General features: G+C 36.4%; 1 protein-coding gene across 1 annotated transcript in view; it reads right to left on the bottom strand.

The window, feature by feature from the left end:
- The window catches only part of NCOA1 (nuclear receptor coactivator 1), a 275560-nt gene that overhangs the window by 27890 nt on the left and 221313 nt on the right, over nucleotides 1-26357 (bottom strand). The window contains exons 15-18 of the mRNA XM_025354227.1: nucleotides 14685-14802; nucleotides 12633-12801; nucleotides 10977-11291; nucleotides 1407-1508 (exon numbers count right to left, since the gene is read on the bottom strand). Of these exons, the coding sequence (XP_025210012.1) occupies nucleotides 1407-1508; nucleotides 10977-11291; nucleotides 12633-12801; nucleotides 14685-14802 (704 nt within the window). The remainder of the gene's footprint in view (nucleotides 1-1406; nucleotides 1509-10976; nucleotides 11292-12632; nucleotides 12802-14684; nucleotides 14803-26357) is intronic.

The following is a 26357-nucleotide window of genomic DNA, read 5'->3' as shown; positions in this document are numbered from 1 at the left end:
AATTAGGTTAAAATCACTTTTTCAATATAACATGGCATATCAATAAAGGCTTCTTCAGAAAATGTCAATTCAGATTGAGAATCTGGTTAAAGCATACAGCTCTTGCCAACTACATACAGTTGAATCTAGAAGACACTATGAAATAAGACTTTCTGATAGGAATTATCTTTATGTGAATCCAAAAGTGGGGTCTTGTTTCCTTACAACCTAATTACTCCTGAATTAGCTAGCACTAAGATTGATAATTTGTAAGACACAGAAACTGAAATCTGGATCCATGAAGATGTCAATATCTGCTGCTTACCAACAGCTTCAGTCAATGCAGTCACGTGATGCATAAAGACATTTCAGCAATAAGGCATTTTAGTAATAAGACATTTCAGTTGCACACGACGGACCAAATTCGGTGGTCCCATAAGGTTATAGTACTACAGTATTTTACTGTACCTATTCCATGTTTAGGTACGTCTTGATATACAAATACCATAACAATTGACTACAGTATTCAGTACAGTAACATGCTGTACATGTTTGTAGCCTAGGAGCAATAGGAAATACACATAGCCAGGATGTATAAGTAAGCTATACCATGTAGGTTTGTGTAAATACACTATGACATTTGCGCAATTACAAAGTTGCCTAAAAACACATTTTTCAGAACATATCCCTGTCTTTAAGTGATGCATGGCTGTACTTATCCCTTTTAATAATACAGGTGCTGGCTTCCTGTATTTGCCCGTAACCCATCTAGTCCCATATTGTGGAGAGGAAAAGAATACTGTTTGAATCCTCTCTAAAATTCCTTATCTCTCAGACTTTTACATCAACTTTGTTATGAAATAAAAGTAAGTAGTTGAAACAAAAAATTTTTAAGTATGTATGGGGGTAAAGTAGGGAGTGAGTACTAGGTAACATTTAGAAGTCCACCTAGTTCTTTTTATGTTTAAAGTTCTAATGGCACTGGGTTTATTAAAAAAGGGATTTAAAAAATAAATAAAAGCTAGAAAATGCTGATGTTCAGACTGAATATAGTACACAAGATAGTTAAGACAGCTTAGCAATGTGACTGGGTTTTGATCAGGTTTCGGGTACCGTTCACATAGTTTCATATCAGAGGCTTCCTGTTACTGGTGCTATTCACTACAGCAATAAGAGCTTTTTCTACTTAGTCATCCGGTATCCAATAACAATGACAATAATAATAAAACAAAACAAAGCACCATTTGCTTTAGATCAAATATCAGTAAGAGGTATCAAAGTAATTAATTCATTCTAGAAGAAAACTACACTACAAACATCATTAAAAGATCAGCTCACAGACCATTTCAAAGACACTCAAGTCAACACTTTACGAAACACTGTGTGGGTTAAAGAAGTACTAATGACGTCTGGTTTTCTCACATTACCTGAGGTGTAATTTGCTGTTGCATGCCTGATCTCATATTGATGCCAACAGGAGCAGTTGCTGCAAACTGGTTTAAGATAGCTTGCCGATTTTGGTGTATCAACTAGAGAAAAATGGAAACAGTAAGATACCATATTTCTACACACAAGCACAACACTGGCCTTAGAAAGTAACACAAACTTTCTATTGACTACTAAAAAGTTTCAGTGTTGCAGGTTTGGTAAAATTATTTCCTATGTTTATTTTCCAAAAGGCTGGTAGTTTCCAACATTTATAAAACACTTATTTGCCTCCAAAACACTATGGCAAAGTATTTAAAAGTGGGATACACATTGCACTCCAGCCTAGGTGACAGAGTGAGATTCTGTCTCAAAAACAAATAAACAACAACAAAAAAACCATGTTAATAGTTATTTTAGATAACTGCTGTAATGGAGAAGAAGAAATATCAGCCTTAGGTCTTAAAATATTATAAATGTAAAAGCAGGTATACAATAAGGGCACATTTTACAAAGGCCTGGAAGATGAAGGGAAAGTTGAGCAAGCTGGATGGTATTCTCACTTGGAGGTACTATGTCTGGTGAATACATATTTGGGGAAAATCCAATATGATTTCATTAGCTAGACAGTATTACGTAAGAAACAAATGGTCTGAAAAAATGGATTATTTAACTAGAAAAAGTAATTACTTTAGACCAGTTTCCCAAATTGGTATGCTAAAAAACATTGTTTTGCAGGATATTAATAGATGTGCTGGGAAAACAGCATTCTGTGCTGTATTAAGTATTGGAAATGATGGGTTACACAAGGTAAAATAGATTTATTTACTGCAGAAATTTTATAAGCCTTTAATTGGCCAAAAGCACATTGTGGATCTCCAAGAAGGGATATACTATGCAATTTATTTATCATGAACCTTTTTTTCTGACATCTAACCATTAACACCCATCTCCCAGAACAGTTTTCTATGAACACTGGTTTGGAAGATCAGTCTAGATCAGGATTAGGGTTCCAGGTCATAGGCATGCCAGGTATGCCTTAACTGTATCTGATAACAAAAGAAGTATTCTTGGAAATGAGATTTTCTTGCCAACAATCTATAGCTTAAAACATTTCTTCCTCAATAATTTGATATGAATAAACTATTCAGGAAGATAACAGTAACAATAATATTAATACTATTTTATGTTTATATGATACCTTGTATAACACAAATTATATGTATATATCATACATTAATATATTTCAATATATTATACATAAACTAGAAAGCCTACGAAAGTTTTCTAAGAATCCAAAGAGCTATGAACGTGATTAAATCTCTTGTCACCAAATAGCTCAACTCTTAATTCTAGCTTCAGTCATTTTCTGACTCCCATTAGATCAGAAAACAAACCAATTTTTGGGAAAAGCTCATTATAATATAAATGTTAAAATGACAACTCTAAGGCATTGTGGAATAAGTTAAAACTTCTTTTTGAAGTTCTGAGTTACTTCAAAAAGAAAGATACCAACATTATAGTTTTAAAAGTCAAAAAGACTCTTAAATACCAAAACTGATATACTTCTTAAACTTGAAAGACCATGAATATAAATTTAAATAAACCAAGTTAATTTGATAAAGATTTACTTAAAAACTCAGGACATTCAAGATACTGTATAAAGTTTGCAGTTACAAAGGTGAGCAAATTCCTGTCCTTCTGGGAGTTCCCTACTGAATGGCAAAAGCCAATGCACAACAGTAAAATGCACAGGTGCTTTGTCTGCATAGACAGACACATCTACGGCAGCACAGAGGGAGCAGCTCATTCAGCCTAGGGATGAAGACAGGGACCATGAAGCATGAGTGAGCTCAGCAGAGTCTTGAAGGATGAGAATGCGAGGTGGCAAGGAGGAGGGCAGAGTTAACTTGAGGCAGAGGGAACAGCAAGTATAAAAACAGGAGAGGAGGCAATGAGGACAGGTAAAAATACATTCCAAACATATAGATTTATATATTCTTTGAATTGTGAGATAATATACAAATGAAATGGGTAGGGATGGAAGAAAGATGCCTGACAAGTAGTAACAGGCTCTTTTTAAGAAGAAGGAATTATTCTAAATAGCATAAATCTACAAGTACTTTCTGTTATAGGAAACCTGATCTATTCCTGCGCTTGAATTAACCCTTGTTCATTTTTTTCCTCCCCTTGACTATCTGTGTGTGCAACCTGACTAGTGCTGTGTACATCTGTCCTACTTTGACCTGCTTCTTTCCTCCAATTATTAAAATGCTTTGTTTTTTAACAAGTAGGTCAAGTTCCACTTATTCCAACAAAGCCTTCCCAAAAGGATCACTCCATTCCTTAGCTCCTTGGAAATCTTAACTTTCAGAGAGGTGGGGGATGGGAGGAGATTAGTTGTTAGTCCTTAGACACAAACACAGGTTAAAAGGCTTGTTGTAGAACAAAAGGAAATGTAGGGCTTGTGGCCAGTGGAAGAGGGCAAACCCATTCACAAGTATAAAATAAACACACGCAGTTCAGGTTAGCTGTCACTTTATCTGCCGGAATGGATATTCTTCCCAATGCTTTACCAAGAAGTCCTTCTTTAGGAAACCTAAAAGATGATTATCTAGCCTAGAGGTTCTCAACTAGGGGTGATTCTGCCAAGCAAGGGACATTTGGCAAGACATTTTTGCTGATCACAACTTGGGGAGGAGGTACTGCTGACGTCTAGTGGGCAGAGGCCAGGAATGCTGCTAAACATCTTTAATGCACACAACATCTCCCCCATATCAAGAATTATCCAGCCCCAAATGTTAAAGTGCCAAGGTTGAGAAACCCTGAGCTAGCTACTGCACAAATTCTTGCAAAGACAAAAGTATTCTTTAAAGAAGCTTCTTGTTCTATCAGGCATTTTTTATTGCCAGAAACCTGAAGGTAAAATGTTTGTCTTCTTTTCTGTCCTTTAATCCTAATTCTGTTTTCTGATCACTTCTATTCTCTACAATATATAAAAGATGATCAATGGTGGTTCTTATAAAGTCAGATACATACATTTGTTCAGTACCCTAACACATACAAATCTGGACTTCACTTGTTTTAAGATTGCTAACTATACCATATTTGTTTATGTGTCTCCCTGTCACTTTTTCTTTACATTATTCTCCTCTTGATAGTTACGAAGATCATGATCCTTGCTGGGGAAGAAGAAAACAAAACTGGAGTAAAAAATCGTATGTTTTGTCAGCTAATATGATACCATTTTCTTTTTCTTCTTCTTCTTCTTTTTCTTTTTTTTTTTGAGACAGAGTTTTGCTCTTGCGGCCCAGGCTGTAGTGCAATGGTGAGATCTCGGCTCACCGCAACCTCCGCCTCCTGGGTTCAAGCGATTCTCCTGCCTCAGCCTCCCAAGTAGCTGGGATTACAGGCATATGCCACCATGCCTGGCTAATTTTGTATTTTTAGTAGAGACAGGGGTTCTCCATGTTGGTCAGGCTGGTCTCGAACTCCCGACCTCAGGTGATCCACCCGCCTTGGCCTCCCAAAGTGCTGGGATTACAGGCGTGAGCCACCGTGCCCAGCCTTCTTTTTATTTTTTCATTTTTTTAATTATGATTTTTTTCTGTCACCCAGGCTGGAGTGCAGTGGCGCTATCTCGGCTCACTGCAAGCTCCACCTCCCAGGTTCATGCCATTCTCCTGCCTCAGCCTCCCGAGTAGCTGGGACTACAGGTGCCCGCCACCACGACTGGCTAATTTTTTGTATTTTTAGTAGAGATGGGGTTTCACTGTGTTAGCCAGGATGGTCTCGATCTGCTGACCTCGTGATCCGCCCACCTTGGCCTCCCAAAATGCTGGGATTACAGGCGTGAGCCACCGTGCCCGACCTATGACACCATTTTCTAAAAGCAGCAGGTCTACCCATTTTTGCTGTTGTTCTTTTTCCCGAAATAGAATTTTAAACGTCCTTTATTGATATTATGGATATATTTCTTGGGTCTTTGCTCATTTGAGAAGTAAGCCGGTATTACAGCTAATGGCTTGTAACTTTGTATTACTTTTTAATCATCAGCTCCTTCCTTCCTTTTTGCTGTTTTTTAAAAGTCTCAACCAATACAGATATACTAGTTTCCTAGGATGTTTTTCATATCTCTCCTCCCAACTGGGGATTTATTCATAACTCTATAATTGAATTTAAAATGTTAAAATCTTTTTACTCCTTTACACAAGGAGTAAAAAGTATATACTAGCCAGTGAGATATACTTAGGGTCAATAAATGATATCTATTTATATATTTTATTTTTTTAACATGTTTTTAAACTGATCTTAAAATTCACTAAAAAGAAACAAACTATAATGTATATCTGAGTATACTCCTCTTTTCTTTTCTCAAATCATTAGGCATGGTGCTAAATTCTTGCTATGAGATGCTTACAGTCTCCTGTATTTGGGAAGAGGGAAGGAGATGATATAACCAATAAGTGAACAGATGGGTATCAATCCAGTGAGGTAAATATATTATGAATAGCAGATTACAAACTGGGTGTATTCTGGATACTAGTCCTTTGCCAGTCATATGGGTTGAAAATATCTTCTTTGAGTCTTTGTCTTGCCTTTTAACCTTGCTTATGGTGTCTTTTGTCTTGTAGGTCTTAAATTTTAATGTAAACATTAACTTTTTCCTTTACGTCATTTTAAAGAGGCTATAGAGATATTTTCATATTCATATTTAGGTCATTAAAACACTTAGAGTTTATTTTTGTGTCTTGTATAAGATGAGGATCTAATTTAATTTTTTCCTCCTCATGAATAGTCAAATGTACCAGCACTTATGATGCATGCCATTCTTTCCCCATTGTCACCTCTGTCTCTTATTAAGTCTCTCCAATATGTCTGGGTGTGTTTCTGGGCTTTCTATTATGTAGAGCTATTATGCAGAACCCTTTATTATGTAGAACTCTATTATGGTAGAACTATTTATCCTCATGCTAGTTCCACACTGTTTTAATTTTTTTTTTAGAGACAATGTCTTGCTCTGCCACCCAGGCTGGAATGAGTAGCACAACCACAGCTCACTGCAGCCTTGAATTCCTGGCTCAAGCCATCCTCCCAACTTAGCCTCCTGAGTAGTTGAGACTACAGGTGCATATCCCCACACCTGGCTTTTTGTTTTTTGTTTTTTTTGGTAGAGACAGAGTCTTGCTATGTTGCCCAGGCTGGTCTCAAACTCCTAACCTCAAGCAATCTTCCTGCCTAAGCCTCTCAAAATGGGGGGATTATAGGTGTAAGCCATCACATCCGGCCTGCTTTAATCTTTAAAGCTTTGTTTTAAATCTTGATATCAGTAGAGCAAGTATACCCTCATTTTATTAATACTTCAAGATTGTATTGATGCTTCTAAAACAAATTTAGCATCTATTTGTCAAATTCCACGTTGAGATTTTGTTGGAATTCCACTGAATTTACTGATTAAATTTGGAACAATTGTCATCTTTTTACTAGCAACAACGAATTACAAGATATAATTTCTTTCATGAGTATTTTTTATTTGGATATTCTTCTTGCCTTTCAATTATGACTTTTAGTCTTCTAAGTTTTCAACAGTGTGAATTTCTTTTTTTTTGAGATGGAGTTTCACTCTTGTCGCCAAGGCTGGAGTGCAATGGCACAATCTTGGCTCACTGCAACCTCTACCTCCCAGGTTCAAGTGATTCTCCTGTCTCAGCCTCCTGAGTACCTGGGAGCATGCCACCACACCTGGCTAATTTTTGTATTTTTAGTAGAGATGGGGCTTCACCATGTTGGCCAGGATGGTCTCAAACTCCTGACCTCAGGTGATCCTCCCGCCTCGGTCTCCCAAAGTGCTGGGGTTACAGGCACGAGCCACTGTGCCTGGTCTGAATGTATTTTTAATTAATTTTCTAGTAAGAAGAATTGTCATTTTTATTTCTTGTTCTTTTATCTAAAATCCTTGCTGAACTACTCTATTTGTTCTAAATTCCCTATAGATTCTTTAGGATTTTCTATATAAACAGTTGTATTATTTACATATAATTCTGTTTCTTTCTCATGTTTGCTTTTTATATTTCAAAATGACTTAATTTTTAGTGCACTAATGGTATTCATTTTTTGTCTACACTGACATGTACTTAGTCACGCACAAAAAAATACAACCTGTCATTTAATAGGATTTAAGTCAGGATACTACCTCAGTTCACTATTTTATCCCAACTGTGAATTTAACTATATAACTTTAAACAATACATTTAAACCTCAATTTCTTGATTTAATCAGGCACTATTATTGCCAACCCACAGCCATTTATTCTCCCCTTCTTTCTTGAAGACAGAATAGATTTTGTTCAGCTGACCATCCCAAATCACACAACTCCAGGGGTAATGCAGGAGTACTTTCAGTCAGTCTCTGCGAACCACTGGCTAAGGGTGTACATGTGACTCAGTTCTGACTAGTCAGACATGTGAAGTATTTTTCCCCCTTTTTAATTTTTTTTTGGTTCCTTTTTTTCTTTTTTTGGTGGGGGATGGGGTGGGAAGACCTTCTGGAAAAAGTTTCCTGGTTTTTGGAAAGAGGTACATAGGAAAGAAACAGTCCCTTTTCTTCTGCTAGTTATGGTTTTGTTTGCCTATGATATTTGTAATCATGGCATGCCAAGGATTGCAGAGCAAAAAGAGAAAGAACCTAGGTCCTTGATAACATCCCTGAATCTCTGAAGTAACCATACCTTGGTCTGTCTCCATTCTGAATTGTCAACTGGGTCAAAGTATTTTCTTTATTGTTTTACTATGCTGAGTTCATCTTTTTTTCTTTCCTTGTGGCTGAAAGCATCTTAACTAAGACAATGACTGAGAACCTTGGCCAGACCTGCTCACAGAAAGCCCTTAAGTGGACACATGGAAAATTCCTAGTATTTGCAGTACAAGTGAAGCTGAGTGACCTACTGCTGAAACAGTAAGACTTATGGCTTAGAACAGAAAGGAAAGGCCTGGATATGTGGCTCATTAGATAGCAGAGTTACTGTCTTAGTTGGCAGTAGAAGTTGTTTTTGCGTATAGACATATCTGGGGTTTATAACATAGTGAGCCCCAAATTCTGTGTTTCTTCGACTTGGTGGATACTTTACACTCTGTTGGGCTACCATGCCATCTCTGGATAGGCATCCATGAGATTTAAAGGAAGCAAAGAACAGCAACTTTCACCTATTTGCATCTTATTCTCATACCTTTGCAGGGCTTCTCTGCTTATCAGCTGTTTCAGGAGCAAAAGAAAGCCAAAACAGCTTTTTTTCTGAACCAAGCATGAATCATCATTCCATTCATTCATGAACCTGACCTAGACCCTTGGTCTGGCCTTACTCATTGACCCTTTAATATTAGGCAGTATTTACAGAACTTTACATTGTAAAATGAGAAGGTAGCACACCTACACTTTCCTTTACTTTTTTGGTTTAGCCCTTAATCACATACTGCTTGCAGCGTTACTTAACTTTTCAGGTATGTAGTCAAAACGGTTTCCGGTTTTGTAGTAAAAAAGCCAAGCAGTTGCCTGTTTCTTTTATTCCTTGTATTCTTTATAGTACCTAGTACAGTCCCCTTAAATATGCTCTGTGAAAAATTAAACATGGGGAAACTATTAAGCATTTCTTATTCTGGTGCCCTCTATCTAAAGATGAATGGAAAGCTACAAGAAGTAGTTTGTCTTCAATTAATATCTCAGAACATTTATGATTCCTTCTCTTTCTCTTTTCCTCTCTCTTCCTTTAATTCTTCTTTGAATCCTTTACTCCACCCTAGCATTTAAAAAATTATTCCTTTTATTGTTATTCTATCATTTTAAAAAAATTTCCCTTTCTTAGTTGTCCTTTTCTCTTCCTCTCTTTCATCATCTTCCTTTTTTTAAACAGAATGGAAGCACATTTTATATCACATATTATGTTTATTGAATGCAACTTTATAGTAATAGCTAGCATTTATCAACTGCTACAATATGCCAGGCATTATGCTACAAGCTTTACATGTTTTGTCTCATTTATTCCACACAACCAGCAGTGAGGGAAAGGAATTCTTTATTAGACTCTTTTTATAGATGAGGAATTAGAGGCTTTAAAAGGTAAATCATTTGATTAAGGCAAACCACCTAAGTTTAGAACTGGGACTTGAAACTAGAATTCTTAAAACCATTATATCGCACTGCCTTTCCAGTATAATTTATCTACTTCTTTCTCTTCGTTCCTGAATTAGTAAGTCTCCAGCGAACCTCTTTAAATACTTTCATAAAAATTCAAAGCAATATACAAATCTGATTTTAGAAACTACAAGATTCATAACAAGAAGCAACAATCTACAGCTCAGGTCCCCCTTTCCACAGCATTGTTGTTTTTTTTTTTGAGACAGAGTCTCACTCTGTCGCCCAGGCTGGAGTGCAATGGCATGATCTCGGCTCACTGCAACCTCCGCCTACTGGGTTCAAGCGATTCTCCTGCCTCAACCTCCATAGGACCTGGGATTATAGGCATGTGCCACCATGCCCGGTTATTTATTTTTTGCACTTTTAGTAGAAACGGGGTTTCGTCATGTTGGCCAGGCTGGTTTCGAACTCTTAACTTCAAGTGATCCACCGGCCTTGGTCTCCCAAAGTGCTGGGATTAGAGGTGTGAGCCACCACGCCTGGTCCATAGCAGACATTTTTAACCATTTGCTCTTGTGGTCCTTAATGATTATCTCCGTATCTGTTGCTTATACAATCTTAAATATTTATGCCACTACGCCTACTCATTTCCTGCCATAAGAGAGAAGACTGAACTCACTCACAACTCCCAGGCCCCCAAACTATCTTTTCCTTCATTCTCCTAATATAATAACATCACTAGGCATCAATCTCTCCAACCTCAAACAATATAAATAAACTTTATTTTCTGTTCCAATAATCATAAACAGTATCTCTTGATGGTCTACTTTGTAAATTAAGCTGGTTCTCTTAATTTAACAATCATATGATGTTCCTCTTAAATGGTATGTATCTCAACAAATAAAAATTAAATTGTCTTTAAGTTGTAGGTCTCAAAGTACTTTATTAGGAGCCTACTGTCTTTAACTGAGTGAAAGGCCCCTTATCCCTTTCCTAGGAGATCAAGGACGGCTCTTCAAATCTTTCATGAAGGTTCCAGGAGTGGACTTGACACTTTTATTGTAGCAACTGGGCTGCCTTGCACAGAGTTTTGGAATATACCTTTAAAAAGTATCACCTGCTGGCCAGGCGTGGTGGCTCATGCCTGTAATCCCAGCACTTTGGGAGGCCGAGGCGGGCAAATCACAAGGTCAAGAGATTGAGATCATCCTGGCCAACATGGTGAAACCCTGTCTCTACTAAAAATATAAAAATTACCTGGGAGTGGTGGCACACACCTGTAATCCCAGCTACTTGGGAGTCTGAGGCAGGAGAATTGCTTGAACCTGGGAGGCAGAGATTGCATGGGCTGAGATCACATTACCGCGCAATAGCCTGGAGACAGAGTGAAATTTCATCTCAAAAAAAAAAAAAAGTATCAACTGCTAAACAAGAGCACTCACCTGCTGTTGTCCCTGTAATCGCTGTTGTAGTTGAAGTCGAAGCTGGTTAGGTGCAGCCGGAGGTCTGTTTAGAGTTTGCCTGGGCTGCATGCCCATGCCAGGTGAAAAAGCACCTCGGGGAGGTGTTACTTGAACAGGCATCGTCCCCAGTGAAGGTTTTTGCCTGACCATGCCTTGGAAAGGGCTAGGGAGATTGGCAGTAGGAGAAGGAGAAGAGTAAGGCTGGGAATAAAGGTTGGGTCTTTCTTCCATCATCAAAGGTGGTGTTGCTTGTTGTGGTGGAAATCTCTCTGATAATACATCTAATCCGCCCCCCTGTTAGAAAAGAAGCCAGAATATTTTACAAATAAATTTCTGCCAATAAGTGACATGCTTCTGTATTTCTAGAAAATATCATCATATATTCATTCTGAATTCATGCTCTCCAGAAGTTTACTACCTAAAGAAATCATTTATAAAAGCTGCTTTTGAAATGGAGTAACAGATAGCTGAGATATTTAAAATGTCCGTACAGAGATGGCAATATAGTTAAAATAAAGGCTCCAAATCAATGAAATATAACTAAAAGGTTTGGAAAAAAACTTCATTGCAAAGCCTAAGAATCAATAAACTTTACATTTAATAGCTTACTATAGGAAGTAGATTCTTTTTGTTTTTTGTTTTTTTTGAGACGGAGTCTCGCTCTGTTGCCCAGGCTGGAGTACAGTGGTACCATCTCGGCTCACCACAAGCTCTGCCTCCCAGGTTCATGCCATTCTCCTGCCTCAGCCTCCTGAGTAGCTGAGACTACAGGCTCCCGCCACCAAGCCCAGCTAATTTTTTTGTATTTTTAGTAGAGATGGGGTTTCAGCATGTCAGCCAGGATGGTCTCGATTTCCTGACCTCATGATCCGCCTGCCTCGGCCTCCCAAAGTGCTGGGATTACGGGCTTGAGCCACCGCGCCTGGCCTATAGGAAGTAGATTCTTAAAGGAAGGATCAAGCAGGCATTTTTCTATCTCAGATATAAAATTCATACTTTTATTTGAAAAAAAAAAAAAATCCACAGCTGATGTAACAGAAAGCTGTAGTGTTATGGTTCCAAATGTTTTCACTATTACCCACTGTAAGAAATATAAATTGTGACCTATTTGCGCACACGCACGTGTGTGTGTGCGTATATGCAACTGAAAGGAGTTTCATAAAACATGACTTCTTTTTATGGGTTATGCATTCTTACACTTTGTATTCTACACTATTCTACTCTATTTAAAAATGCTGGTCAAGATGCACTAAAGTGATTTTATCACCCTATCATCTAAAAAAGGCTAACCTGGAAGTTGGAATACCATGGAATATACTGGCAGAAGACAAGCGTGAATGAAGGATAAATTAAGCTCTAAAATGAGAAATGATGCTATAAATCTGGATTCTACTCTGGCTGGAGCTTGTAAGATTCTGTTCCATGGTGAAAAGCTAAGACTTATTTCTAATTCTAATTATTATAATACTTTTCTTTAAAGAAACACTATGTATTATATATTTTGATAAGTTTCACAAGGGGTAAATTATAAAACAGCTAAAGCACAGTGGGTACAATATTTTAAAATCTTGCTTAAAATAATTTTCTAGCTTCTTAAGGCTCCATCAGTTAAATAATGTTGACTTTAATAAATACCTGAACAAGTTTGTCAATTCCCAGAGCTCTGTCTAGTTCAGCTAGCTCAGTTTCATCTTTGCCACTAAGGAAGGATACCAGCTGTTCAAGAAGAGCCTTCTCATCATTTCTCCCTTCTACTGTTGTGGGTGGACAGAGAAGCTCATCTAATTGTGAGCTAATACACTGGCTGCAGGATTAAAAAACAAGAAAGTTTCAGACTGACATAGCAAATAATTTATTCAATCTTTATATACATATATAGGTGCAGATTTGGTCTTAGAAAATTCTCTGTTGAGATGCTTGGCAATTCTAACGCCATGGAATGTTCTATGTTTAATGTGCAGAAATTAAATGAGTATTTGGTATGTAGCTTGAATATATTTTTCGTTCTTTTGTCAATCATTGAACTTTGTTCCCATATTGTTCATGTTACAGAAATAGCCTGGAAAATTAACCAACATAGTTAAGAAAGGGGAAATAACTTATAATAAAAGTAAAAACAAAATCAGCCAAAAACTCAGAAAAAAATCATTTAGCCTATATTCAGATTTATTCTACTTATTCTATTTATCTATTTTATGAATGTCATTAACTGTTAATAACTGAACCACAATCAAAACAGTACATATTATATTACTTAGCTTTTAAAGATGACCAAATCATCTTGATTGTTAACATGACATGATTACTATTTACAAAAGAAATTAAACTGGAAAAATGAAATATGCTAGGTATTAAGCAACAAAACAAATTATTCATTGATTACATGTAGGAAATACACAGTCTAATTCAAATTGATACCAACTGATACATAAAACAGAAATATATACAAAATAAAACTAATCCTAATAACACTAATACAATAATACAATTATTAGCACTCTTCCTTTGGGAAGGTAAATGGGAATACAGTTCCTAGTTAAGGCACTAAACCACAATCAACACTATCTAGTCTTCCCATGGTTGGCAGGTATGAGATGCACTCTGCGTTATGGAATACGGCTGCCTGTGGGGAGTAAGAAATTCAGTTCTTTTTTTTTTTTTTTTTTTTTTTTTTTTTTAGACGGAGTCTCGCNCTCCGCCTCCCGAGTTTACGCCATTCTCCTGCCTCAGCCTCCCGAGTAGCTGGGACTACAGGCGCCTGCCACCTCGCCTGGCTAGTTTTTTGTATTTTTTAGTAGAAACGGGGTTTCACCGTGTTAGCCAGGATGGTCTCGATCTCCTGCCCTCGTGATCCGCCCGTCTTGGCCTCCCAAAGTGCTGGGATTATAGGCTTGAGCCACCGCGCCCGGCCAAGAAATTCAGTTCTAATCAAGATGTGACATTGAGTAGATGGAAAAAGTATACTTTCCTTTCTTATAACTTCTTGCACCAAATGAAGAGAAATGCTGGACAAATATAACTAAAAGTTCAAGAGCAACATAATTATTGTACTGAGGCCAATTCATCCATAGGTCCCAGACACATCATGGTAATCAATTAAAGTTATACATGAAATATAAAACAATAGCTACATATTACATCAATCTCTTGGTGATTACAATGTATACTAGCCTTGTGGTTATGCAGTCAATAAATCTATTTAATTCAGTGTCTTTCCCTTGCCCCACTACCCTCGCTTTTTTTTTCCCCCCGAGACTGAGTTTCAGTCTTGTTGCCCAGGCTGGAGTGCAATGGCGCGATCTTGGTTCACTGCAACCTCCACCTCCCGGGTTCAAGCAATTCTCCTGCCTCAGCCTCCTTAGTAGCTGGGATGACAGCCGCGCACCACCACGCCTGGCAAATTTTTTGTATATTTAGCAGAGACAGGGTTTCACAATTGTGGCCAGGCTGATCTCAAACTCCTGACCTCAGGAGATCCACCTGCCTCCACCTGCCGAAGTGTTAGGATTTACAGGCCAGAGCCACTGCACCGGCCCACTTTTTTTTTTTTTTTTTTTTAAATAAGTATTTACATCTATTAATATCTCACAAAATACCACTGTAGACTGAAATCTAGTTTGGAAAAAATAGTTCTCTGTTTAGAAGTTGGTATCTGATATCTTATAAAATACAAAATGTATTACTTACTCTTCTGATTTATTCTGATTTATAGCTGTCACTGTATTATTTGTCCATGGAATCTGATCGCCTGTTCCTGGTTGTCCAAATTGGTTATCAATTGCTTCCAATTCCAGCTCAGGTAATCCTGATTGAAGAAGAAAAGGTAAGAAGTCATTATCTTAGTGGAGGATAAAATGATAGTATTTTCAAAAATAATATATTGGAGAGTGAGATTTCCCCTTTAAAATATGACTTCAATGATACAAAGGTCATTTATTCAGCAATTTAAACTATCTAGTATGACCATATAATAAAAAGTAAATGAGAAAGTGAAAAAAGATTTCTGAATCAAGGAAAATCTGATATTAAAGTTTGCACATAGGTTAATGTTATCCAGAATCACTCAGGACTTTGTCAGAAATTATTTATTTTAAAGATAAATTTAACAGTTTTGGTTATCTGCTTTTCAGTCACATCGTAACAGAATATGCTTTAAGTAACACAGTGTCATCACCATGAAATAAGAGTGGTGAGCAAAAGATAAAATACATTCTATCAGGGGTAGGAACAGAAACTAGAATCTGAGGCCATGTAGCAAATGAACACAGCTCTACAGTTGCTAATCTTAGAATACAGCTGTACAGTAACAGTATAAGAACTGAGACTTATAATGATGGCTCAAATGAAAAAAGAAGTCGAATTATGTTTTGTAATTGAAGAAAACAGTATATGCATTTTAGAAAGTTTTTCTGTAAGGCTTTTTTGGAAAGCTTTATGGTCATCTCTGTACTATTTATACTAGAAAAAAATTTATAAATAACCTAAATTCCAGAAGTTGAGGGACTGATGAATGAATTATGGCATAGATACTGACAATGTGCTGTTAAATGAAAAAAGAAAACATATTCCAAAACATTATTTTCAAGATGACTCTGTTTTTATAAACTATTTCATATATATTAATATAAAAAAATTCTGGGAGGGTACACACAGATATACACACACACACACACACACACTTTAGATCCACTTTAGGCAGTCAGATTAAAGGCTACTTTTCTTTCTATGATGGTTATTACAAATAATCATCCAATGGTTGGTATTACAACCAACCAATGGTGAGAAATAAAAGTTATATAAACACATTTACTTTTAAATGTATATAATTACAGCTTTCGATTAACCTAAAATGAATATATATTAATTGATCATTGTTATGGGCTGAATTGTACCTCCCGCCAAATTAATATGCTGAAGTCCTAACCCCTGGTATCTCAGAATGTGACTATATTTGGAGACAGGGCCTTTAAAAAGGTAACTAAGTCAAAATGGGTCTTTACAGTGGGCCCTAATCCAGTAAGACTAGTGTCTTTCCAAGAAGAGGAGATTAGGAGAAAGATAATACAGACAGAGGGATACCCTGACCCAGAGAGAAGAGGGCCATCTCCCAGCCAAGAAAAGAAGCCTCAGAAGAAATCAAAACTACTTTAGGCTTCCAGAATTGTGAGAAAATAAATTTCTGTTGTTTATGCCACCTAGTCAGTGGTATTTTGTTATAGTAGCCCAAACAGAATCTTTTTAAAAGAACTAAAATAGCCTTGGAGTTTGTTTTAAGGGAAAGCTTATTGAGGTAGAATCCCTCATTCGAATGAATGAAGAATAAGTAGATTTAAGGATGCCTCCCAAAATGTACTTAATGATAGTTACCGAACATTATTAACTACATAATTCAGGCAAGGCTCACTTTTAAGTGAAGTATAGTCAATATTTAGTATAAGAGAGAAATAAAAGTTATAAAAACACATTTACTTTTAAATGTATATAATTACAGCTTTCGATTAACCTCATCTCTATCATGACAAATGACAGAGAAATCAAATTCTGTAGGATTCTGAAAAACACAACAAACAGAAACAACCAAACTAAAACAACAACAAAAATGGGAAATAATCACTTACTTTCTGTCATTATTTAAATCAGAAAGTTGGTCAAAGGTTATCTAAAACTGTCCCATTGCTCTGCCTACATGTTAATTCCTTAATCTTACTTCAATAAATCTAATCTTAATTATTATAACCAAAATTAATTAATTTAAAAGTCTAAGAAAATTTACATGGCTGTCCAGTGTCTACTATCAAGTTTTACAAGATAGTTTATTTGACTCAATAATAGGACACAGTATCTAATTTTACTAGTCTTGAAAAAAATGTTAAGAAAATAAGTTGGATAAAATATTTTCAAAATAAGACTCACATACTGAGTTTGGTGACTAAGCAAACAAAAATAAACAAAAAAATCCCCATACTAATAAAATTTTGATTCAATAAAAAGTTTTATTTGGATAGACTGTATGCTTAAAAGAAGTTGGTTTTTATTCTGAAAGTCATTTCAACCTTTTACGACTTCCTTTAGAAACTGCCTTCTGTAAAAAATGTGGTTTGTTTCACCTATTTCTTCTAGGAAATGCACAGGCTCTCTCTCTTTGTCCAGAGAATAAATGAAATATTTTTGGTCATTTCTGTGATACAAACATGAGTAAGTATACATGTAACACAAGACAATACAGTCATTTCTGCTGGAAACAGGCAGCTGAAGTAGGGGCAGAAAACAAGCCCTAGGGAACCCCTGATCAAGCTATTAACATTTGTTATCTTTGCAAAGGGCTCGACATCATACTTCCTCCATTTAAAATATAGCTAAAAGGGACACTGAATCCAGCAAACAAAACAAAACAAAAAACAAACAAAAACCCTTATATTAAGAAATAATTTAAAAATTTCTGTCACTTCCAAGATTAGGCTATAGAAAAAAAATTTCTGTACACCAAGTAGAGAGCATTTTCTTAACCATAAGGGTGGCTTTTGCACATTCTACTCTTCTAACAGTTGATTTAGTATCTACTGATTCTGATATTCACAGTTAATTTTTTCAGCTGTTGGTAAGGAAGTTTCTGGCTTAGTTTTGGGTTGCATTTGGCAGTAACTGCACAGTAGTTACAGTGTTTTATTTTTTTCAAAACATGATGTAGACAAAGAACTAATTTTTCTAATATATAAAAAATTCTATAAACCAATAGGATAAAACCCAACAAAACAATAGGTAAATAGAGAATATGAACATAAATGAATATATAAAATCATTCAAATATGATCTAATTCACGATAAAAGAAATATAGATTAAAATGACATTGAGATACCTAAAAAAAATAAAACCATCAGATGGGCAAAAATGAGAAAGTACATAATTCAATGTATTGGCAAGGATATACAGAAATGGAAACATTATCAGTTAGGGTGTAAGCTGAAACAATTGCTGGAAAGGACTATTTGGCAATATCTATCTTTTGACCCAGCAATTCTATTCAGAACTTGTATCTCAGATATACTGTCACATGTGGTAAATTATCTCTATATAAGATTATTCATTATAGCTCTGTAATAGCAAAAGATACCTATCAGGCTACTGGTTAAGTAAATTGTGGCACAACTGTAAGAAGTTGTACAGCTATAAAAAAAAGAATAAAGATGCTCTTTATGCACTGATACAGAATGACATCCATAGAACATTAAGTGAAAAAATGACTAAAATACAGAACAGCTAATGTGCATAGTATGACACTATTTGTATTTTAAAAAGGGAAGTCTACGTACGTAATTTTTGAAGGTACAGAAAAAACAATACTGCTAGAAAGAGATTTTTCAGTATATATTTAAAAAATTTTTTTGAATGCTGAATCATGTGAATATCTTAATCACTAAAAATAAATAAATAAATGAACAAAAACCATGAAATGTAACCTCAAATGATTTTTTTTTTTTTTTTTTTTTTCTGAGACAGGGTCTCACTGTCACCCAGGCTGGAGTGCATTCGGCTCACTGAAACCTCCACCTCCTGGGGCTCAAGTGATCCTCTGGTCTCAGCTCCCCAAGTAGCTGGGACTACAGGCGCATACCACCATGCCTGGCTAATTTTTGTATTTTTTGTAAAGAGGGGGTTTCAACATGTTGCCCAGGCTGAAAAATTGATCTTTTTAAGTACTGAAAATGTTGCATGTGAACATAATGATGTTTATAGTTATATAATATTTTTGATGTACTACAAATTAATAACATTAAAATAAATTATCCCAGAATGTATATGTTCACAGAACACAAAAACAACCGCCTCACATGGTCATTCACTTATTCCAGTGATGTCAATGCTTAAATATTTCTGGAATTCTTCAGGAACTCAATCAGTCCACATGTCCTTCAAGAAACTAAGTTTCCTCATAGGTACACTTATTTTTAGTTTTTGATTAAAAAAAAAAAAAGCATTATTCTTTTTAGATCAACATATTTGGTTCCACATAACTCTGGACATTTTCAAAAGTGAAATCTACCCTCAAAGAATAGGGATTTGAAGATAGTTAAAAGGACATAGCAAAGGTTTTGAAGGTACCGCCAAAGAGGCATGCTGTACACATTCTGATCAACAATACCCTCATATAAGCTGTCTCCATTGAAAAAGCAGTATTTACCTGGATGTGCTCTGGTAGAATATTTCTAACAAAATTATTTAAATCACTTGGCCACAATGCTTGGAGGGGTGTGTGTATGTGCATACAAATAGCATGTTTTGAAACCAGGTGGATTGAGATTTAAATCCTGGTTATTCTACAAATATTAGTTGTATTACTTTGGGGAAGTTTTTGTCTGTGTGTGTTTATGTGTTTCCCTTTTCTCTGGACCTTTGTTTTCTCATTTGTAAACGAACCCAAGGAGACTTGTGGTTCAAAGTGGCAGATTTATCACTTATATTTTATTTTCTCTTCAAAAACATGACTGAAATAACTAAAGAAAGAAAAAGGGGAACAGAAATCTACAGCTGAAGGAAAGGCAGAAGAAATTTTCATGGCAGCAGACTAAAACAACAAAGGATTTCTGAAAGACAAAACAGAAATGGAAACAAACTGATTGTGAAATTTCAACTAAACTAAAACACTTGCAACAGGAGAAAGAGATTTTCCAAAGAGGGGAATTTTCTCAGAACACCAGAACAACTCCAGGCTCAGTGGTCATTTGAGCAAATAAAGGAACAGGCCATGGGCAATTGCTGGGATAATTATGGATGGCTGAACAGCTGCTGCCAGGCCATTGCTCTGAGTGCAGCTGACTCTGGCACCTGTCCATGGGATTACAATTGTGAGCATATGACTAAAAATGGGAGTTCTGCCCAGGGAATCTCCCAAAGGGGATGCTCAGGCTGCCACAAGGGGTTTCCCCACCTCCAAGGCCTATTCCTCACAACAACTGAGAAGTAGGGCTTCTATAATCAGAATCTACATTCACTGCCAGGGGAAAAGGGCTTCTCACTTTAGCTAAAGAAACACGCTAGCTACCAATATTTTAAAATTCTAGACCTTTTTCAATATATATGGAGAGACAGTCAAAATTTACCAAACTTTCAAGAAAAGTCAACAGTAGGAAGAAAGCAACTTTAATGAAGAAAGTAATGTTGAAGAAAAAAGGGTTAGTATAGACAATGAGTGAACCCCAAATCACAATAAATATCATCATACAGATTAAAAAGTCTATTGCATCCATAAAAAGTAATAGACTCCTAAGAAAAATAATGTTTAGAAATCTTAAAATTATAGCTATGATGAAACGATCTCAATAGATGGACTGAAGGGCAGAATGGACATAGCTAAAGATTTAGTTTTGATCTGGAAAGTTGAGCTCAGAGATTCTCTCAGAACACAGTGCAAAATGGCAAAGAAAAATATTAGAAGAAAAGGTAAGTGTCATGGGGGATAGAGCCATTACTTCTAACTGTGTATCTCAGGTGGTGAAGGAGGATGATAAACTATCTTATGCAAGATATTTGAACTTGATACAGTTTAGCTAAGATTGAAGACTAAAGAAAGGTGCTTGATTTTCCTGGGCGGGCATAAGCTTAAGATGTGGGCCAATCAATAGTAGACTCTGGTTATAGTAAACAGTAGTGATGGACAATTTAGAGGTAAGAGTGGGGCAGAGAATCAGAAGTGATTCTTTTCTTCTTCTCTTTATATGCTATCATATTTTTGTTCCCATCTTTTTTCTTTCTTTTTCCTTCTGCAATCCTTAATTCTTTTTTCCTTTTTCACATCCAACTTGTTTCCCTAGCCTTATGTCCTCTGAATTCTTTTTTCTTTCCTGTCTATATCTACACATTGTAGACTGGTTGTCTCCATCTATTGACCTCCCCATATCTACCTCGGTATCTTCCCCTCTATGTTCTTGGCCTTTGCAAACATATCAGCACAAGGTGAAACAGATTCTGGCCTATTTACATACTTTTACTTATGGAGCTGTACTCAGGAGGGGAAGCCTCAAGGGAGAAAAAGGTTATTTGCCTCAATACAGACTATGAAAGAAAACACCCCACTTGCACAACGTGCAAAGCTAGCAGAAACTTTCTATTTCTATTAATTCTAGTTTTCATCAAGTTAACACACATACATAATTTAATAAGTCAGAACCAAGAGGCCCATAATAAATAATAGCAGTTTCTTGCCTCACTCCTTCCAGTCACTTAGTTACCTCCTTCTCCACAGAGGCAACCATCTGCAACTCTGAAAATTGTTTACTTTGGCATTGCCTATTTGTTTCTAAATATGCATATACTGCTATTTCTTGATGTCTCAATTTTAGATTTACCGACTTTCCCTCATTATAGATGAGGTCTTAGCTCTTCCATATGTACCTCTCTTACTACCATCCTGGTTCCCAATTCCCTAACAGAGATCATAGTTTTTTATAAAATCAAAAGTTAATATTTTGATTCTTATGATTATGCAAATATTGCTCACTGCTAAGTCAAATTGTGCACTTTGTTTGAACCTCCTCTCTTGTGCCCTACTTTTTTCTGGAGTTAATAATTTTCTTATTTTTTCATTTGTCAGTGGTTCTAGTAGAATTTATCAGATGTTTCAACTTTTTGACATAAATCTATCAATAACATTTTCTATAAACTCAAGGAGATCAATTCATTTCTTCCCCGGAGGCCTCCCTTCTAGAGGATTTGTCAGGCCCCCAGTTCAATATGCACTGGTTGTTCCCTAATCTTGTTGATCAGGTGTCATTCCTGGGCTTCCTTTCAGATCCTTTGCTTCCTCTGTCTCTTTTGGTTTTCCCCTGTTTGCTTAAGTACATCCTCCAGGACCTTTGCTAGAAAAGGTGAATATATCAAGCAAATAAAACCTGAGGCCTTTTATATCTGAAAATGCTTTATTCTTTCTTTACAACTACCAGAAATGTGATACCTAATTATTGGCTGGAAATCATTCTACTCTCAGATATTTCTAAACTAAACCTTACTGATGTATAATTTACACACAATAAAATGTACCCATTTTAAGTTCAAATTTTGTAGAGTTCAACAAATTTTGAGAAAGGTGTAAACCCAGGACTTTCCACTCAAATCAAGAAAACAGAATATTTCTATCACCTCTAAAATTTCCTTCATGTTCCTTGGCTATCAATCTTCCCTAACTCAGGCAAACAATGATCATTCCTCTATTACTACAGATTAGTTTTGCCTGAGAGCTTAAAAAAAAAATTCTGAATATATATGGCTTTTTTCACTTAGAATGTTTCCAAGAATAATTCATCCCATGTAATAGTATTATGTTTCCTTCTTTTTCATTGCTGAGCAGTGTTTCATTTTATGAGTATACCATTTTTTGATGGACATTTAGTTTGTTCCGGTGTAGGAGTATTTTTTTTTTTTTTTGACAGAGTCTCATTTTGTAGTCCAGGCTGGAGTGCAGCGGTGCGATCTCAGCTCACTGCAAGGTTCAAGTGATTTTCTTGCCTCAGCCTCCCTAGAAGCTGTGATTATAGGCGCCTGCCACCACACCCGGCTATTTTTGTATTTTTTTTAGTAGAGATGGAGTTTCACCATGTTGGCCAGACTGGTCTTGAACTCCTGACCTCAAGTGATCTGCCTGCCTCAGCCTCTCAAAATGCTGGGATTACAGGCGTGAGCCACCGTGCCTACCCAGTTTGGGGCTATTTTGAATAAAGCTGTATGGATATTTGTAGTCAAGTATCTTTATGGACATGGACTTTCATTTCTCTTGGTTAAATACCTAAAAGTTGGATTGCTGGGTTACATGGTAAATGCATGATTAACTTTATGAGAAATTGCTGAACGATGTTCCAAATTTGCTACACCATTTTACATTCCATTAGCAATGTAAAAGTTCAAATTGTTCTACACCCCTGCCATCATTTGGTATTGTTAGTTTTTGGGCATTCTAATGGGTATGCAGTGGTATTGTACTGTAGTTTTAATTTGCATTTCCTTGACGATTAAAGATGTTAAGTATCTTGGCAGAGAGCGGTGGGTCATGCCTGTAATCCCAGCACTTTGGGAGGCCAAGGCGAGTGGATCACTTGAGGCCAGAAGTTCTAGACCAGCCTGGCCAACATGGAGAAACCCCATCTCTACTGAAAATACAAAAAAATTATCCAAGCATGGTGGCACACACCTGTAATCCCAGCTACTTGGGAGGCTGAGGCATGAGAATTGCTTGAACTTGAGAGGCAGAGGTTGCAGTGAGCGGAGATCATGCCACTGCACTCCAGCCTGGGCAACAGAAAGACTTAAAAAAAAAAAAAAAAAAAAGATACTAACCATTTTTTCACGTGCTGATTTGCCATTTTCCTATCTTCCTTTGTGAAATGTCTTTTAAAATCCTTTGCCCAGTTTTTAGATTGGACAGTTTTTCCTACTACTGCATTAGTGCGGTACATTTGTTAGAACTGATAAGCCAATATTGACACATTATTATTAACTAAAGTCCACAGTTTACATTAGACTTACATGTACAACTCTTTGTGTTGTACATTCTGTGGATTTTGATATTTTGACAAATACATAATGACAGGATACATGTCATTGCATAGACATGATTTATATATATGTAAGTGTATATGTCTATATATATTTATTTATATACACATAATATGAATACAGGGGATTTTTAGGTATGATATTTATCACATAAAATCCCATGTTCTCTTTATTCATCCTTGCCTTTGGCAACCACTGACAACAAACCCCTGGCAACTGCTGATCTTTTGACTGTCTCCACAGCTTTGCCTTTTCCAAAACACGGTTGGAATTATACAGGATGTAGCCTTTTCAGATTGGCTTCTTCTCAGCAATGTCTTTCCATGGCTTGATAGCTTCCAAGTTTTGGCAACCATGGATAAAGCTGCCATAAACATTCATGTGCAGGTTTTTGTGTGAACATAAGTTTTCAACTCATTTGGGTAAATATCAAGGAGTGCGATTGCTGGATCATATGGTAAGAGTATGTTTAGTTTTGTAAGAAACTGCCAAAATGTCTTCCAAAGTGGCTGTACCATTTTGTATTCTCACCAGCAACGAGAGTTCCTGTTGCTCTACATCCTCGCCAGCATATTGTTGTTTTAATTTGCAATTTTCTAATGACATGCGAGTTGGGCATCATTTCATATGCTTACTTACCATCTGTATATCTTCTTTGGTGAGGTGTCTGTTCAGATCTTTTGCCCATTTTTAAATTGAGTTGCTTGTTTTCTTATTGTTTCATTTTAAGAGTTCTTTGTTTATTTTGGGTATCACTCCTTTATATCAGATATGTGTTTTACAATGTGAGTCAGGAGATATTTTCTTTGCTTCTATTTTTTGGAAGAGATTATAGAGAATATAATTTCTTCCTTAAATGTTTGCTAGAATTACAAGTGGGTTTAGCCCAGTGATTTCTGTTTTGAAAGGTTATTGATTATTGATTCATTTTCTTTCAAGGTGGTCTTTAAAGAGTAGAAGATTTAACATTTAATGAAGTCTAATGTATCAATATTTTTTCCTTCACAATTAGCACTTTTTGTGCCCTATGAAAAATGTGTCTATCTCAATGACTTTTTTTTTTTTGTTGAAAAGCTTTATAGTGGCCGGGCGCGGTGGCTCAAGCCTGTAATCCCAGCACTTTGGGAGGCCGAGGCGGGTGGATCACGAGGTCAGGAGATCGAGACCATCCTGGCTAACATGGTGAAACCCCGTCTCTACTAAAAATACAAAAAACTAGCCGGGCGTGGTGGCGGGCGCCTGTAGTCCCAGCTACTCGGAGGCTGAGGCGGGAGAATGGCGTGAACCCGGGAGGCGGAGCTTGCAGTGAGCCGAGATCGCGCCACTGCACTCCAGCCTGGGCGACACAGCGAGACTCCGTCTCAAAAAAAAAAAAAAAAAAAGAAAAGCTTTATAGTTTTATATTTAAGCCTATGATCAACTCAAAATAAGTTCACTTTTTTGTGTATGGGATGAGGAGAGGGGTAAGGTTCATTTTTTTCTACATGTTCAGTTGTTATATCACCATGTATTGAAATGATTATTTTTTGTTTAATTACTTTGGTGTCTTTGTTGAATGTCAATTTGCCATACAAATGTGGGTCTGTTTCTGGACTCTCCATTATTTTGCATTGATCTATATGTCTATTTTTATTCCAAAACCACACCATCTTGATGACTGGTGCTTTATAGAAGTATTAAAATCAAGTAGTATAAATACTCCCAAGTTTTCTTTTCTTTTTTTTTTAAGTGGTTTTGGTTATTTCAGGACCTTTGCATTCTCATATACATTTTAGAAAAAGCTTGTCAAATTTTACTAAAATGCCTGCTGGGATTCTTTTTTTTTTTGAGACAGAGTCTCGCTCTGTTGCCCAGGCTGGAGTGCAGTGGTGTGATCTCGGCTCACTGCAATCTCAGCCTCCCAGGTTCACACCATTCTCCTGCCTCAGTCTCCCGAGTAGCTGGGACACCAGGCACCCACCACCACGCCTGGCTAATTTTTTGTATTTTTTTAGTAGAGACGGGGTTTCACCATGTTAGCCAGGATGGTATTGATCTCCTGACCTTGTGATCCACCTGCCTCGGCCTCCCAAAGTGCTGGGATTACAGGCGTGAGCCACCGTGCCCGGCCGCCTGCTGGAATTTTTATTGGGATTACATTAAATTTACATGGGTCGATTTTGGAATAATTGACATCTTGACAAAACTGTGTCTTACAATCCATGAAAATGGTATCCCTCTCCATTTATCTGGCCCCCTCTAATTTCTCTCAGCAAAGTAGTTTTCAGTGTAGAGTACTGCACATGTTATTCCATCTAAAATTTATGTCTTAACATTTTATGTATTTTGTAAATTGCTTTTTCTATATCATTATCCAATTGTATGTGACTGATATATAGAAATACAATTGATTTTTTAAAATACTGAGTACACATATTGTGACTTTGCTAAGTTCATTTAATTCAAGTAGCTTTTCCTCTCACTTCTTTAGGATTTTCTACACACAGGACACTTATAGAGTATTTTTCTATTAACAAAATGCATTTTTAACTTCAGCCTCTAGCCTCAAATATTATACTATTTCATAGAAAACAGTATTTTCCCATTTATTCTACCCCATCTGTGGTACTATTACTGTCACACATTTTTCTTCTACATATTACATATATAATTCACTGTTATTATTTTTGCTTTAAACAGTTATTTTTCATTTAAATAAACTAACAAATGAGAAAAAATAATTTTCCATTTATTCATACCTTTACTTATCCGGCTCTCTTATTATTTTCTGTAGGTTAGAGTTTCCATCTGGATTCATTTTATTTTAGCTTGAACAA

Source organism: Theropithecus gelada, chromosome 13 (assembly GCF_003255815.1).
Source record: "Theropithecus gelada isolate Dixy chromosome 13, Tgel_1.0, whole genome shotgun sequence".
Classification (NCBI taxonomy): domain Eukaryota; kingdom Metazoa; phylum Chordata; class Mammalia; order Primates; family Cercopithecidae; genus Theropithecus; species Theropithecus gelada.
Note: the sequence above shows the minus strand (reverse complement) of the source record. Positions and strands in the feature narration are given on the sequence as shown.